This window comes from Bactrocera neohumeralis, chromosome 5 (genome assembly GCF_024586455.1).
Source record: "Bactrocera neohumeralis isolate Rockhampton chromosome 5, APGP_CSIRO_Bneo_wtdbg2-racon-allhic-juicebox.fasta_v2, whole genome shotgun sequence".
In the NCBI taxonomy this organism is placed as follows: domain Eukaryota; kingdom Metazoa; phylum Arthropoda; class Insecta; order Diptera; family Tephritidae; genus Bactrocera; species Bactrocera neohumeralis.
Genome location: NC_065922.1, coordinates 19,007,344 through 19,023,457, shown reverse-complemented (window position 1 = coordinate 19,023,457; position 16,114 = coordinate 19,007,344). Strand labels below are relative to the sequence as shown.

Here is a 16,114-nt window from a genome sequence, read left to right as displayed (position 1 = left end):
GTCAAAATCGATAGTACATATTGAATTTTTCTTCACCGATACAGACGCTAAGTGTGATGATATCCAAGCCATCAGCTTCTGTTTCAATCACAACACTCACTCTCTAACACATTTTATCATTTAAAACGTTTTTCTTGTTTAATATGAAGTCTTGCCAATACTTGTATAAAATGCTCGGCTTCACCCGACTTTTTGATTGCTTTTTGAAAATGTTCCATACTTCTGTTTATTTTAAATTAAATTATATTAAGCCTTTACATTTTTTTTTTAATTTTTGCTTATTTTCTAACTTTTTAATCTCCCTTAAAGCCTTTAATCGCAGCACGCAACATTCTCAGCACTGATTTCCCCTGCTATTGCAGTTTTTGTCGAGCAGTAAAGCCAATTTAATAATTGATTTGTACAAAAAATCAAATAATTGAATTAATTTAATTCATTAAATTTTTTGCCAGCGTGAAATAGCTTTTCAACGCCTGTTTCTCTCATACATTCACAAATCCGTGCATTATTTTATATAATCCTTAAATCAAACACACACACACAAGCATTTGCCGCAGTGCGCTTCATTGGCGAACTCATTAAAAGCAATACAATTGCAATTGGCTGCGAGATTAGCGAAACGTTACAAAGTCACTGACACTGTTGACTCACGACGAACCCTAACACACACACACACATACATGCATATCACCTATACTTATACATTTATATCACACACCCATACACACCACTTAGCATTGCTAATGTGCAGACAATAAATTGAATGACATTATTTTAATGCTTGGAGCAGATCAAGCGCAAATCCCTTGTCATCATTAATTAGTTGGAAAATATGCATTTCAATTGTACTGTAGTCAAATATATGTATGTGCATAATGCATATGTAGACACGCATACACACATACATGCAAAGAAAGAAACATGCAAAAGCAGCAAAGTGCGCACAAATGAAATTATTGTCAAATGAATCTGCTACTCGTACATATGTATTTTTTTATGTATGGATATGTGTGTATGTGAAATATACATATGTTTATATATGTATATGTGTATGCATATATATATGAATATGTATCAGTATGCGTCTCGGCATTTCAATCTCAGAGCATTAGTGCGTGTGCGTGCTTAGCATGCAAATCACTTGACTTGTCTGCGTTCAAAATCGAGCCAGTGCGATGGCTTTCCCCGATTAGATCCGTACGCTCTACTCTATATACTTATGTTAATAATCTGTCTAAGTATGTGTTTGTTGGGCCGTCATATCGTAACAAAGCCAAATTCATACATTTATTTTCGGTCGCATACCAACAAAGCTAGGAAATTTAATGCAAATAATAAATGGTTTGGTCTCTTCTGTCTTGCAAAGCCATAGTCATATATGTAGGTCATCTCTTTGATTGAATAAAACAATTTTTGTCTAATATTAAAGAACAAAATAGAGTTATTTGAACACATTCGGATATACAGCAGCATTTGTCTTCAATACTCGGAACTTGTTAACGATTTTTCAATTTAGGAATCAATTCGGGTATACAATTAGGCATATCAGCATCGACGTATAAAAATATGGATATATTTTAATGTAATACCGTCTTTTTTAAACAAATTTAGATAATCTCTAACATTTACTAATAATAGGTTGCCAAATATCTGCCTTCCACCTTTTTGCCTTTTGAATTTCGAGGCTATGTATAAAGCGCGACAGAGCTCGTATCTGGCAATACTTTACATCTTCGAAAGGTCTTGACATAACCTACAAAACGAAGATAGGAGTTAGTCACCAAACCATTTTAAACCATCTGCAGAAGGCTGGATACACAATAAAACTTGATGTTTGGGTGCCGCATGATTTGACGCAAAAAAACCTTCTGGACCGAATCAACGCCTGCGATATGCTGCTGAAACGGAACAAACTCGACCCATTTTTGAAGCGGATGGTGATTGGCGACGAAAAATGTATCACATACGACAATATCAAACGAAAACGGTTGTGGTCGAAAGCCGGTGAATCGTCCTAAACAGTGGCCAAGCCGGGATTGACGGAAGGTTTTGCTGTGTGTTTGGTGGGATTGGAAGGGAATCATCCACAATTAGCTGCTTCCATATGGCCAGACGCTTAATTGTACCATCTACTGCGAACAACTGGACCGCTTGAAGCAGACGATCGACCAGAAGCGTCCAGAATTGGCCAACAGGAAGGGTGTAGTGTTCCACCAGGACAACGCCAGACCACACACTTCGTTGAGGACTCGTCAAAAGCTACGGGAGCTCGGATGGGAGGTTTCATCACATCCACCATATAGCCCGGACATAGCACCAAGTGATTACCACCTGTTCCTGTCTGTGGCGAACGCTCTTGTCGGTGTAAAGATGAACTCAAAAGAGCTTTTGAAAAGTGGCTGTCCGAGTTCTTCACAAATAAGGAGGCGGGCTTCTACGAGGGAGTATTATGAAGTTTCCGTCTAGATGGAAACAAATTATCGAACGAAACGGCGAATATTTGAGCTAAATCCGATCTCTGTAACACTTTTTATAAAGCATTGAATAAAGAGCAAAGAAGCGGAAGGGAGATATTTGACAATCTAATATATATACCCAGCTGGTTTTCAAGGAATGCATTTAAGACAAGAGACTTTATCTGCATACCATAACTTATGTGCCGCGCCGTAGTAAGGGTGGCCCTCATACTTTTATCTTTGCTTTCATTGCAGTCCCTTTTAGGTAAATGAATGCATCAGCCGCTCATGAATGTTTTCGAAACTTCAACAAGCTGCAATATCTTTGAACGGATGGCGCTGCTGTCAAAACTGACGACTAAAAACTTTTGCCGATAAAAAGAGCTGATGATGATTTTTAACCAAACAAGAAGAAACGAAGTCATAATACCCTTTACAAGTACATTTCATATAGCAACTAAAGGTATAACTAAATCTGATAACCAATTTTTTTTTTTCTTTTACGAACTTACCTTCTTATATGTCCCTAACACACTTTATTTTTTTATTTAAATTATTTATTTTCTTCGTTTGCCTCTCACCCACCCACTTACACTAATTTTGGTTGACCAGGTGCAGCATTTCGGCTCTAATTTCGGCACTGAATGTTATCGTTGGACTCCTGCAACGTAGCTGGTTGAACCTTTGATTTGCTGCAAGATATATCCATTTATCGGAAAACTGTAAACCAAAAGAGGTCATCTAATTTGATATAACGAACAATTCTGGTTGATTTAGGGTCTTGCAGCAAATTATGTATATCTATTTGACGCTGAAAACCAAAAGTTTCTAATTTATTGGTTGTAGGGGATTAGGGGAATGTATGGACCTACTCCACTTTAAGCATCAACCGACACTAGGTATGTCTAAGATAGAGTAGTATAAACGTAGCTGTATGCGGAATAAATCCAAGTTTAGACCGAGCTCGGAAATTCAGACATTCAGCTACACTGCGGTTAAGAAATCGTGTCTGCTCAACTTGAACTTGAAATATCACACAAATTAATCGATCGATCGCATATAACGGAGGTCAGCATTATCTATTTCGATATTTTAGTGCTGAAGAAAGGGCTTGACTGATTTCACAACATGTCTCTAAGCAAACTTACCAATATAACTCACACATTTGAGATATATGCGGTGTACTGAAGAAAGAGCCAAAGGATGTTTAAGTTCTAAAAATTTTGCTATTTAGTTAAATACTAAAACTGAAACCGCTAATCTACAGATTACCTAGAAAAGTAAAAATTTCCATGAAAAGGCATAACGAGCCCGCCAACAGCTTGCCTGAGTAACGGAAGCGGAAGTTGCATTCCTGCAGTGCAGCGAGAAACACAATGGCTACTTGGAATCAGCTGATCGCTAAGCGCATTAAATCACACTCAATTACAGCTTATTATGTATTTGAATTTAAATAATTTTGCAGTGACTGTGCAATAAAACAAAATTTTGAAAATGGAAATCTAATTAAAAGCAATTTCCGAAAGTAAACAGCGTGTCACCAGGGTAAACACTTTAACTGCAACATAAAACCATACTTGTTTTAGCTGCAATAGTAGAAATGACGTAAATAAATAAATATTGTCCATAAATATTAGCAACAAATACAGAAACGAAAAAATTCCACCAGCAATCCATTATTGTAATAAATTATTGGTCACTAAAGTGCAGGTATGGCGGTCACATAACTTTTTACTCTTTCTCTGCTTTGCTGCTTTTCTCGGAAATCCTTAACATTTGCGAAATAAATGAACGCTGTGCAATATTAAAAGTAGGAAATTACATTTATATCGCAGGTGAAAACTCAATCGCACCCAAGTGACCTTTGTGCGAAAGCAAAGCTTGCAGTTAATTGACATTTTCAGGTTCAAGCAGGATTATTTCGCCATTATGTGTGTACTTAAACGCAAAGACATATTTATAAATATTTTACGTGCATGTCGTCGGTGATTTTGAGTATAATATTTCAGTACGCTGACTTTCCCATTGGAAATCAAATTTGAAAGTACTTAATTACATGGATAAAAAATGATCGGTAGTGTGGTGCAAAGTTCCAAAAAAATATGTGAATATAATAAATATTTTAAATTAAATAAATTTATAGAATTTTCATGAAAAATATGCAGGAAAATCAAAAAATATGTATATAATTAATGAATATTTTTAAATAATATTTAAAGTCTGCCTGTCTTGAGAGCTGCTAGTAGCAGTTAATAATATACCTATCCTTCATATAAAAAATATAGCTGCCGTTTGTCCTTTATTATTATTTTTTTAATTTAACCCTAAATAAATATATTGCTTTCCAATTGAAAATTATTTAAAAAACTTAACTTCAGCGGCACCGAAGCCGTAATACTCTAGACAGATGCATTTGTTATAGCATAAAAGGGCATTAATATCATTTATCTTGATTTCGGTCGGTCAGCTTGTATGACAGCTATATGCTATAGTTGTTCGATCTGAAAAATTTCTTAGCAAGTTATAGCGATGTCCTTGATAATAATGCATGTCAAAATTTGTAAAAATATCTTTTCAAATAAATTTTTCCATGCATGGGCTTGAGTTTGATCAGGCAGTTTGTATCGCAACTAAATACTATCGTAGTCTGATCTGAATAATTTGTTCGAATATTGTATCTTTGCCTTTGAAAATTACACACGCCAAGTTTTGTAAAGATATCTAGTGAAATAATAAAGTTTTCCAAACAAGAACTGGATTTCGAATCTTCAGTTTGTATGATAGCTATATGCAATAAAGGTCTGATATCGGCGATTCCGACAAATGAGCAGCTTATTGAGAAGAAAAAGACTTATGCAAAATTTCAGATCGATATCTCAAAAACTGAGGGACTAGTTCGCGTATATACTCGTCATGCTGAGGTCACTGGCGGTTCCTTATTAATATACCCTCTTTAGAGTATAAAAAATTAATAATAAAATAAAAAAAACATTTATAAAATAAGAAGTTTCATTTGCTCATATAAAGACGCTGTTGATAATTTTTTTTACACAAAATATTTTTTCGTGCGGTTTTTATGCATCATTACGCCTACATCCGCCGTTGGTTCAACTCAAACATCCACGCGCTAATGCGCTTTTAATAAAATGAGACCAACCCATGAGACCACTGCTTCTTGAAAAGCAAAACAAACTCTTTCTTGAAAAAAAAAATAGCTAAGTAAACATGCTAACTGTTAAAATCGAGCTTTTCACCATAAAAGCTTCGCAAGAGGCACGAATTCGTTTTAGATAATTACATATATGCGTTAAAATAAAACTGTTAGCTGTATGTACGATTGTTAATATACCGCAAATTATTTTAACTAAGATATGCAATCTTTTTATAAGTGCCAGCATTTTAAGCAGTGGAAAGCTTTTCATTCATAAAGCAATTGAGTAGATAATGAGATACATTGTACTGTGGGCAAAAAATAATAAGACTTTTTAATTGAAATTTCGAAAACCCAGTCGTCGAAATAATTTCATTTTATGGGTTAATATAACTCTGAGTAACATCTGTTCACATCAAAATAATCATTATTCTTTAGTAAACGCTTGTCTTTCTGAAGTACATTAAATGCTTCTAGCGATTTTTACGAGGAATTGAAAATATTCAACAAAAAAGTTCTGTTAAATTATGTGTGCGGAATCAAATTACATTCAGAATTTTGAAAAAAGCAATTGTTTGGATTAGTACAAATTCTTCCAAGGGGGTCCGGAACGCGTTGACGACGAACCACGCCTAGGACGGCCATCAACATCAACTGATGATCAACACATCAACACAATAAGGGAATTGGTGCTTGTGAATCGACGAGTAACAGTCAAAAAACTTACTAGCATCTTTGGAATATCGGAAGAATCAGTGAAAACCATTTTGAAAGATCGTTTTGGTAAAAGATAAGTGAAAGCACGATGGTTCCAAAATCACTAAATTTTTTCGAAAAACAGCTTCCCGTTAACGGCAGTGAAACAATACTATCCGTATCATTTCTGGTAATGAGTTTTCAATTTATGCTTACGATTCCGAGACACTGGATCAATCGGCCGAATATCGTGGCAAAGCTGAGCCGAAGCCGAAAAATCCACCTCACAGCAGTTAAAAAATCAAGTTTATCTTGACAATTTTCTTCGATTATCTAGCTGTTTTGTACTCTTAATTCCTTCCTATCTATCAACAGGGAATACTATTTGAGCGTTATGTATCGTTTGCTCGAAGGTATTCGTAAAAAGAGGCCGACACTAAACGTGAAACACTACGAGCATTGAAGGCTATTCCAGAAATTGAACAATTGTTATGAGGATTAGAAAACAAGTAGGCACAAGTGTGTTGTGACCTATGAGAATTACTTTGTGGGTGCGACTTTGATTTTGAATAATAAATTAAGAATTTTAAAATTATGAAGAAAGTCTTACTATTTTTTGAGCTTGTAGTATCGTTTGAACTTACTCTAGTAGGGGAACATACACTAGCTTTATATTATTTTGTGCAATTTTTCACAAGTACATTGATTTTTTTCAACGTACATATTAGTACTTTATCCATGGCCATGAAAATGCTTCTGAAACTTTCTAAATTTTTTATTATTTATAAAATATTATTTTATTTATAAAATTTATTTGTTCTTAAGAAATATAAGCTGTCTTCGATTCCGCATTTATCCGCTCGCTTCCGCTTTCTTGACAAAAACATCACAAGAAAGAGCAACAACAAAGTTATTGAGTTGATTTTGTGAAAAAGAGTACGTGAATACCTCATTAAACTGGTATCATCGCTACCTTCAATGCTATCAAGTTGCATATTTTCGTTCAGTTTTACCATTGTGAATGGTTCAAGTGACAAATGAAAAAACAAATTTCTTTTTTTTTGTTTAATTTATAAAACTTTAAACTCAAAATCTTTAATAGCGTTTGCTTGAGCATCTGTTGTACCTAGTTTGTTCGATTCGCTGGAGAGCAACGCTTGGCGAATCGAAGGCAGTTTGTTTGGAGGCACTAGTTATTTTATCTGAAATAATCATATACTTGTATATATAATTTTATAACGTCAGTAACAATAAAATTTAAATTTTGGTTTTCAACTTGACTTATAACAGTTAACAGTTTTGCTGGCAGTGGTAAAATGGAAGCAACTTGAATATGCTATAAATGCAGAAGCTATAAATTTATGGTATGTTGCTGCAACATTGTGGCTATACAATAAACCGAAATGTTTTACTATAATAGTGGTATTTGTTAAGCATTAATTATGGCAGAAAAAAAAAATATAAATTATTGTTATGAACATACACACATATACATATATTTTATGATTGTTTATAGCACAAAAATACTTGGAAGACATATGGTGTATAAGTAGTTAATAATGATTAAAATCGCAAATAAAAAATATTTTAATAAAAAAATATTAGTAAATTTTTCAATAATAATATTTTTAATTTTCAAAGTCAATGTTTTAGCTTACCTAGACTTGTTTTGCTTTAAAAAGACATTTTCTAGCATTACTTATTTATAGCCTACTAAAATTTATATACTTATTCGTAAATATTTGAATAGCACTGGAAGTACTTGGAAGTATCTAAGAGCACAGCTTAAACCCTATTGCTAATTTAGTTTTGATAAGTTCACAAGCAGTAGTGCCCTCAACCGTCTAGAAAAGCTCTCAAAGTAGATAAAAGCCTTGAAAAGCCTCTGTAATTTACGTATTTTGTTTATACATATGTACGTGATTTTGATGTTTTAGAAAGCTTCCGCAGATATCCCAAAAAGCATTAGCGTGGATTGCTCTATATGTTTTGTGGCTTTTTTTAATAGGTCACCTTCATTTATCAGGCGATAACATGAACAAAAAGTTTTGAGATTTATCACAGATAGAATATAATCCATATCAAAACATACCAGGTTCTGTGATGTGTGACAAACCAGTACCGTACGGAAATTGTAAATAAAATGCAAAATATTTAATTGTTTTCTTGGTTTCGGCTCGTTTTTTCCCCTCCATTCCTATGATTGTTGTCTAGTTCTCATAAACAAAGCTCATAAACTCATGTCTCATCGGCAGTTATAATGTCCTCCATGAATGTGGGATCGGAATTCGTACCATCAAACATGTCCAAAGAGAACAGGTCTCTTTTTGAAAAAATTGAGCTTTATCGGGACGAGTCGAGCAAGAACGCGTTTCATGCCCAAAATATCAACCAAAATCATTCGGATGAACACGCGATAGATGTCAAGCTCTCTTGCCATCTCTCTAACACTTGCCTGACGATTTTCAAGCACCATATCTTTCAGTTTTTCCTTATATTTTCGAAAACGTGCAAAACCAATTATCGAATCAAGTTCTTACTAATCTGACAAAATTTGCCAATAAATAAATAAATAAGGAAGCATTAGTTAAATTAAAGCATTTGTTAAATTAAATGTATGAATAAAGTCTATTAAAATTTATTTTATTGGAGGAAGAAAACAAAAACAAATATTAAAAGAAAGATTTGGAGAGATCATAGGAATCCACTTGATCCCAGGGGAATCTCAAACATGGAATTGAGCTTGCATTTACTTGTATACTTGTACGTATTTACCATACATGCTTCCTTTACATATTTATGTAAAATTTTTGACTGAATGGAGACAAATTTTACCATAAACTCAATAATTATCTTAGTTTTTGAAACGGCTGCCGAGTCAGTGTTATCTTCAATTTCGAACATTGAGCAACGAGGGCGCCTGTGTGACCAATAGAATCATGGCTACGAAATCGTTGAAAATATTGTAGACATTTTTTCGATGAGTTGATTTTATCACGAATACAAGTATCTAAGCACTCAGTGACGGAAGGTCATCGAAAGCTCGTCTCATGCGAATGTCCGAAATTACAAAGTGTAGAAAATTAAACTTGTGTATCAATACTCTAAATAAAAACAAGAAAGTCCTTCACAGGTGCATTTCTTTTAGTAGCTATGTGTTCAGTTTGTATGGAAGCTATATGCTATAGTAATTCGATCTGAACAATTTTTTCGGAGATTATATTATAACCTTAAGCAGTAATCTTTGTCAAATTTCGTGAACATAGCATGGTAGCTATATGCTTTAGTGAGCCGACCTGAACAATTTCTTCCGATATTCCATTATTTCTATGAACAACAACTCATACCAAATTTCGTGAAGATACATTGTCAAATGTGAAAGTTTTGCATACAAGAACTTGATTCCGATAGTTCAGTTTATATGACAGCTATATGTTATAGTGGTCCGATATCGGCAGTTCCGACAAATGAGCAGCTTTTTGAAGAGAAAATGACGTTTGCAAAATTTCAAAACGATATCTTAAAAACTGAGGGACTAGTTCGTATATATACAGACGGACAGACGGACAGACAAAGCACTACAATAAAATAATTTCTAACATCTACATTCAAATAACTTGGCAATTTCAAAATAGCCGACATAACAAGCATAAAGACTGCGCATGCGTAACACGGCGGCATTGAACTTTTTCACTGAATTGAAATCGAAATACTTTGTCAGCGTTGCAGGTTGAATTCTAGGTCTATGGTTTCACTTATAAAAATAGAGATAAATTAATTCATAATAAGGGCTTCACTTGTATTTAAAATCTGTCACCGAGTTATTCTGATAACATAACCGAACAAATTGGTTTCGATGTTGGGTGTAATTTTTTTTATCGGTTTCAATTCTAATTCCGACAACCATTAGCCTCTACAGCACCCCTCTTCTTCTTCTTCTTCTGGCTGATCTTATAAGCTCATGAGAAAGAAAAACAAACGTCAGTCCATCGTTTTTGTTGACCATAATGCTGCCGTAGTGGGTAGTGACTCGTTGATTTTTTCCTACATAATTTTTGGTTCGACTTCTGTTCTCGTTGTTGAAGTGGAAGAATTCTGTCGAGTTAACAGTCCTTGGTCGGCTAAAAAGTTCCGGTTACGTAAACCTGACTGTCATAGAAATGGCTCGACCTCTTTATCTTCTCTCAGTAGTATATTTGAAATTGAAATGAACTTTCATCAAACAAGTTCAGTTCTCAGCTATTGGTCAAAAGATAATGCTGTTCCCGATATTAAAAAAATAGTAATAGAAGAAATCCAGAATGCCTTCATGGCTTTTCAAAAAGAATTGTTAACATAACAGCTTCTAAATCAGCGATGGCACTGCAAATTTACCAATGTAGATGCTCGTCTACAATATTAATAAATGTTCATCGTTTAGGTAATGACAACAAAATAATTGAGTGTAGGTGGCTCAAAATTGGAAAGGGAAAAACAATGAATAATGAACGTTTCAGTTTATACTTTTGTTTCGGCGGTGTTTTCGCGGTGTTTATTGCCATCTGTACTGTAGAGAAGTGGAGCCACAATGATATTGATTCAGTGGAACTTAAATGAACCGCTGACTACGCACGTAGGTTGGTTGTTGTTATTTTAACGATTATCCAGATCACGGAAAAAGAAAGCTATAAGTTAGCTGTTATCGAAGTCACTTAATGGTAGGCCCAGGAAACGAGCTGTTTCGACGGGATCGGAGACATCAAGAGGCATCTTGTTGTAGTCCGGAGTGCAGAATTCTGACAGGTCCGAAGCTTGCTGGTCTACGTTTCACTGCATCCAGGCGCCATATTGGTGCGGCGTTTAAGGACTGACGGTCCGATTGCCTTGTAAGTTGCCAACAACGCTTCTTTTTCCTTTCTCCATGTGCTGCCGGCTAACGAGTTGAGGATTTTCTTGCGGTTCTGTACTTTGGCGATAGTCGCTGTCGTATGAGGAGTGAAGGAGCACGGGCTGTTAAAAGTCACACCTAAAACTATAGGAATTTTGATTGTCAAAATCTTAACGTCATCGACTGCAATATTAAGGTCAAGTCTGTACTTATTTGTTCAGTTTATAAATACGGTCGCTGTGTAATTAGTTTACCTTTGAACACATGCCATTGATTTCATTGTCCGACGTCAATATCGTGCAATCATCAGCGTACTAGGTGATAGAAACTGGTGGCTGTGCGTGTTTCGAGATATAAAACTTAGTTCTTCTCAGTTTTGAGTTTTTTTTCGAAATAATACGGATAATTGACGACCGCTCAGGTAGTTCATGGTCCACCTCTTCGGTCCTGGCGGAAGCTTAGTTTTTTCGATGTCCTGCTGTAGCGTTGTGTGATTGACTGTGTCAAAGGCTTTTGAAAAGTCCAACACTACGAGGATCGTTCTCACAGTGTGGTTTCTGGTTAAGGCCACAAACTATCTGGGCGTTTATGACGCTAAGTGCTGTAGTGGTACTGCGCACTTTTCGGAAGCCATGCTGGTGGCTTGCTAGGCTCAGGTGGTGACAGAAAGTCAGGTGTTAGCATCGAAGTCACTTATCGGTAGGTCCACGAAACGCGCTGTTTCAACGAAATCGGACCATAGAGAGGGGGGTTAAGTGAATATTTTTTATGTTTGCTTGTATATTAATATAATAGTATTTCATTGGCCATGCAAAGAGGTGATTAGCGTCATTCAGGAACTCGTTGTATGCAAGGCATAGGGTTTGTACGTCAGGATATAGTCTGGATAGGTAGGAGTTTAAGCTGCTACAATACCCAGTGCGAACTAGCGCTCTTTGCATCGGTAAGTACGCCAGATCTTCAAGATCTGCTCAATATTCCAATTGAATAATTATTGGGTGGTGATTTATTTATGTTTATGAATACCAACAAGTCGCAAGGTCGGCTCTGTCTAAATGTGGTGAAGTTTAACAGAGATTTACCAGTAGAACTTTTTATGTGTTTGCTGACATTTGAGCTTGATGTGCGCTGTATGTAGAGCTGTATGGATTTATTAAGAGTACCTAGAAGACAGTAAGTTATTAGTGTTATCAATAGTTAAAATCAATTTCAAAACTCACCTGGGAGGAAGATGTTGCTTTAGAAGGCATCTTAAAGGGTAGTCAAGTAAAAGAAGGACCAACAGCAAGTTACTAGTTATATACCCATAGGCATACCTTAATATTAGTGCATGTTTCTGTTGTTGTTGTTGTAACGGGTTCCTAATCTCTGTTAGGATGCTAAGGATAAGTTAAGTTGTCATCGACGTTATCCAACGGTAGGCCTAGGAAACGTGCTGTTTCGACGGGCTCGGACCAAAGGGAGTAGGGTGTCAGATGTGTGGTGTTAGGGCAGGGCATCTTTCGTGCTTCTCTACGTTAATGCTGAGCGTTTTAATATCCTTATGTATATGTTTTGTGGAAGAAGTGGTTCTCATAGTACTGATCATATTCAAAAGTTATGAAGGTAACACAGGTCTTCTTTACTATTTAATTACAACTATTTTTAGGAGTTTTTAGGAGTTTATAAGATTACTTGAAGTGAATACTTTTTCTGTTTGCGTGTATATAAATATTGAATGTAATTTTTAATGCCACAAAAATTTGGTTCAAAAATAGTGCGAACACCCTTTGTGGTTTTTTGGTTTAGTAAAAATTATTTTTTTGTTTATTTTTAGTTTCTCGAAAAAAAGCAAAAAGTATTATTTTTATAAAATTCTGTACTTTAGAATTTTTGAATTTTTTCTAAAAGTATTTTTTTTTTCGAAACGGTCATAAAGTCGGTATATTTTAAGTTAGCTATATAAGTTTTGCACAAGAGTATACTTTTTTTTGTAATTAAATCTCATTTATTATTTTAAAACTAATTTTATTTTTTATGAGTACAAAAATTTTAGCGAAAAATAACAATGACACTAATACACAGACATTTACATGCGCGTACACATTTTCATAATTTATTTAATATTAAAAACACTAAAGACTAAATGAAGTAAGACAACATTACTTCGGCATACAATTAGCCCCACAACACTTGACTTGCCAACACCACAGAAGAAACGCTGCGTTAATATACACAAATACAAATATACATATATATATATAGATGCATGTAGCTAACTATAGCTTATCACTGGCGGCAGGCTGACTGAGTGCACTAAATCGTATAAAAATCGTGTAACAAAAACACTTTTCGTTACATGTCAACTTCTCTCTCGCTTCCAGCACTTCCTCGTCATCATATACGCAACGCACAATAAATTAATTATAATTATTCTCCTCCTCGCCATAGGTCCACGTCGATTCGTCGTCGTAATCCTCAGCAGCGGCGGCATTCTCCTCATCTTCTGGACACGCCGAGCAGCGGCTTTCGTTGATGCCATAACTGAGACAATTGGCGCCCACACACTCACAGCAGCCATCATGGAACCAGCGATAACTATTCGCGCCCATATTCTCGCAATCTTGCGCACACTTGTGAAACGTTTTGCACTCGTTGAGATAGATCACTGTACAATTTAGTTGCGCCGCCGCCGATGTTGCTGTCGATTGTAGCTTCTGTAGCGAGGCTTGGCGGTCAATAGCATCACCATCGTTCCCGGCACCCACCAAACTGACACCGAATCCGGCGCCATAATGACGCCGTGAACTGGAGCGCATGGGAAAGCGCATCACCGTCCAGTTGTCATCATCTTCGGTCAGCGTCTCGAATAGTTCGGGTAAGCCTTCGAATTCGCCATATTGTGAACGTGGCGCGGCGGCGTCAAGTGCATCCGTGATCTTCGGACACATATCCAAGCAGCTGCAGCATTCCGTATACAAATCGCCCAAACAGTTGAGACATTCTTGCAGACAAGTTGCGTTGCTTAATTTACACTGACAGCTCTGCGTTAAGAGGCACTTGGAGACGATGGAACCGCAAACGAACTCATTGCAGCCGTCGCGCGTGACGTCATTAGCAGTGGTGAGCAGCTGACAGCTGAACGCCAGCAAAACGATAATGAGAATTTGTGTGGCAGCTGGCACTGGCGTCGCTAGCCGTTTATACATGTTGCATATGATAAGAAGACACTCTACGAATTCCAAAGCAACGAAAATGAAATTATTGACGACGTTGCGTTACTTAACGCGTTTCCACACACGTTGTACTATTCGCTTTAAGGATCAGAGATAAACTGTTCAAGCGTGTGTACAAACAAACTGTTAACTACGTTATTAAACAAGTCGCTCTTTCGACGCGTAAGAGAGTCTTGCTTTCTTTGTTTTTTTTTTTTGGTCTTTTTGTAAAGAGCACGAAAGTGAGTAGTATAGTTGGATGGCGTGTTTCTTGTCTTGTTTTCATATTTATTTACTGTCTGCTTTGAAGCGTCAGAAGTTAAGAGAAAAGGATACAAAAACTGCCAAACTCGTCGCACAGGTAAGTTGGACGTCGTTTGTATAGGCTTGTGGACATGCTCATACATATTTCTTGGCTCATTATTTTTTTATCGTCACTTTTTGTTTGTGTTTCTCATATCAATTTCACTTGAATTTGTGTAATCTCGTTGCTGGGAAACAAAGGATAACAAATTAAATGGGTTCGGAAAACCACTTGACCGAGCTATGCGACGCCGAGTGCATACTGATATGGCGTTGCTATTGACGTGCTAGATTTGAGACTACACTGTAAAAAGATGACAAAGCAAATGAAGAAAGAACAGCTAAGTTTGGCTGGTAAAAAACAGTTTTTGTTAGTAAAGAATCAGTAGACCCCACGCTTAAAAGAAGTGTAGACAAAAGTGTAAAGAATTTTCGAAAATGGAATGCTTATTTGATTTAGAGTTATTTAGATTATGACAAATGCTAAGCTGACATCATAATACACCACTTTTGACAAGAAAAGGGAAGAAATAGCTGTTAAAAAATGGGTTTCTTATTAATGAATCAGTAGAGTGGCGTTGGAGGCTCAAAATAAATATACAAGTAGACAGGGGTGTAAAGAGCCTTAGAAGATGGAAAATTAGCTTTTCATAAGAATTGTGTGTGAGTATTTAACTTGTATATACTTCTAAATAATCGTAAAGCCGAAAATACGGTTTATTCATGGGCAAAACTCCCAAGTCCGGGTTCTCAAATGAGGAACAAACAGGCTATTCATGGAATTTTATATTTGAACATAATTAATTTTTGATCGAGCTTCTCTTTCTCTTCCTAATAAGTTTTAAAGCTTTAGTGTTGTCCGATAAATTAGCTTTTTAAAAATTTGAAGTGCCTTTTGAAAAATGAGGGAATGTTTTGAGACTATTTTACTTAACAGAGTATCGTTTTTGCCCACCAAATCCTATACGAGCTTCTCTTTCCCTTCCTAATTACTCTTAAAGCCTTAGTGTTGTCTGATAACTTCAGGTTTTTGAAATTGCTAAAACCCTTCCGAAAAATTAATAAATGTTTTGAGACTATTTTACTTAACAGTGAATCGATCGTCTTTGCCTGCCAAATCCTAATCGAGTTTCTTTTTATCTATTATCTGAAAAATTCAGTTTTTTGAAAATTTTGAGACCCTTTCGAAAAAGTAATAAATGTTTATTTTACTTAACAGACCTTTGCCTGCCAAAGTCACACAATAAGAAAACATCTTTAAGTAGTTTGAAACAGGGATCGAATCCATATCTTGAAGAGTAATAGTATACTCCTCTAATCATTATATTACCACGTCCACCAAAATAGACGCTACCGGGCCTTTATGACTCTTATTGGCAAACATCTAGTTCTTCTTAATATGCATAAGTATCCAAAGGTCTCATTAAAGTAAGTATGTGCTACCAGC

General features: G+C 35.8%; 1 protein-coding gene across 1 annotated transcript; it reads right to left on the bottom strand.

Annotated features, from left to right (window-relative positions):
• Positions 1-13,156: 13,156 nt before the first annotated feature.
• On the bottom strand, positions 13,157-14,910 carry LOC126758813 (protein twisted gastrulation). The gene has a single exon (XM_050473193.1). The coding sequence runs from the start codon at positions 14,356-14,358 to the stop codon at positions 13,570-13,572; it is 789 nt and encodes a 262-aa protein (XP_050329150.1). The 5' UTR covers positions 14,359-14,910; the 3' UTR covers positions 13,157-13,569.
• Between the last annotated feature and the right edge of the window lie 1,204 nt (positions 14,911-16,114).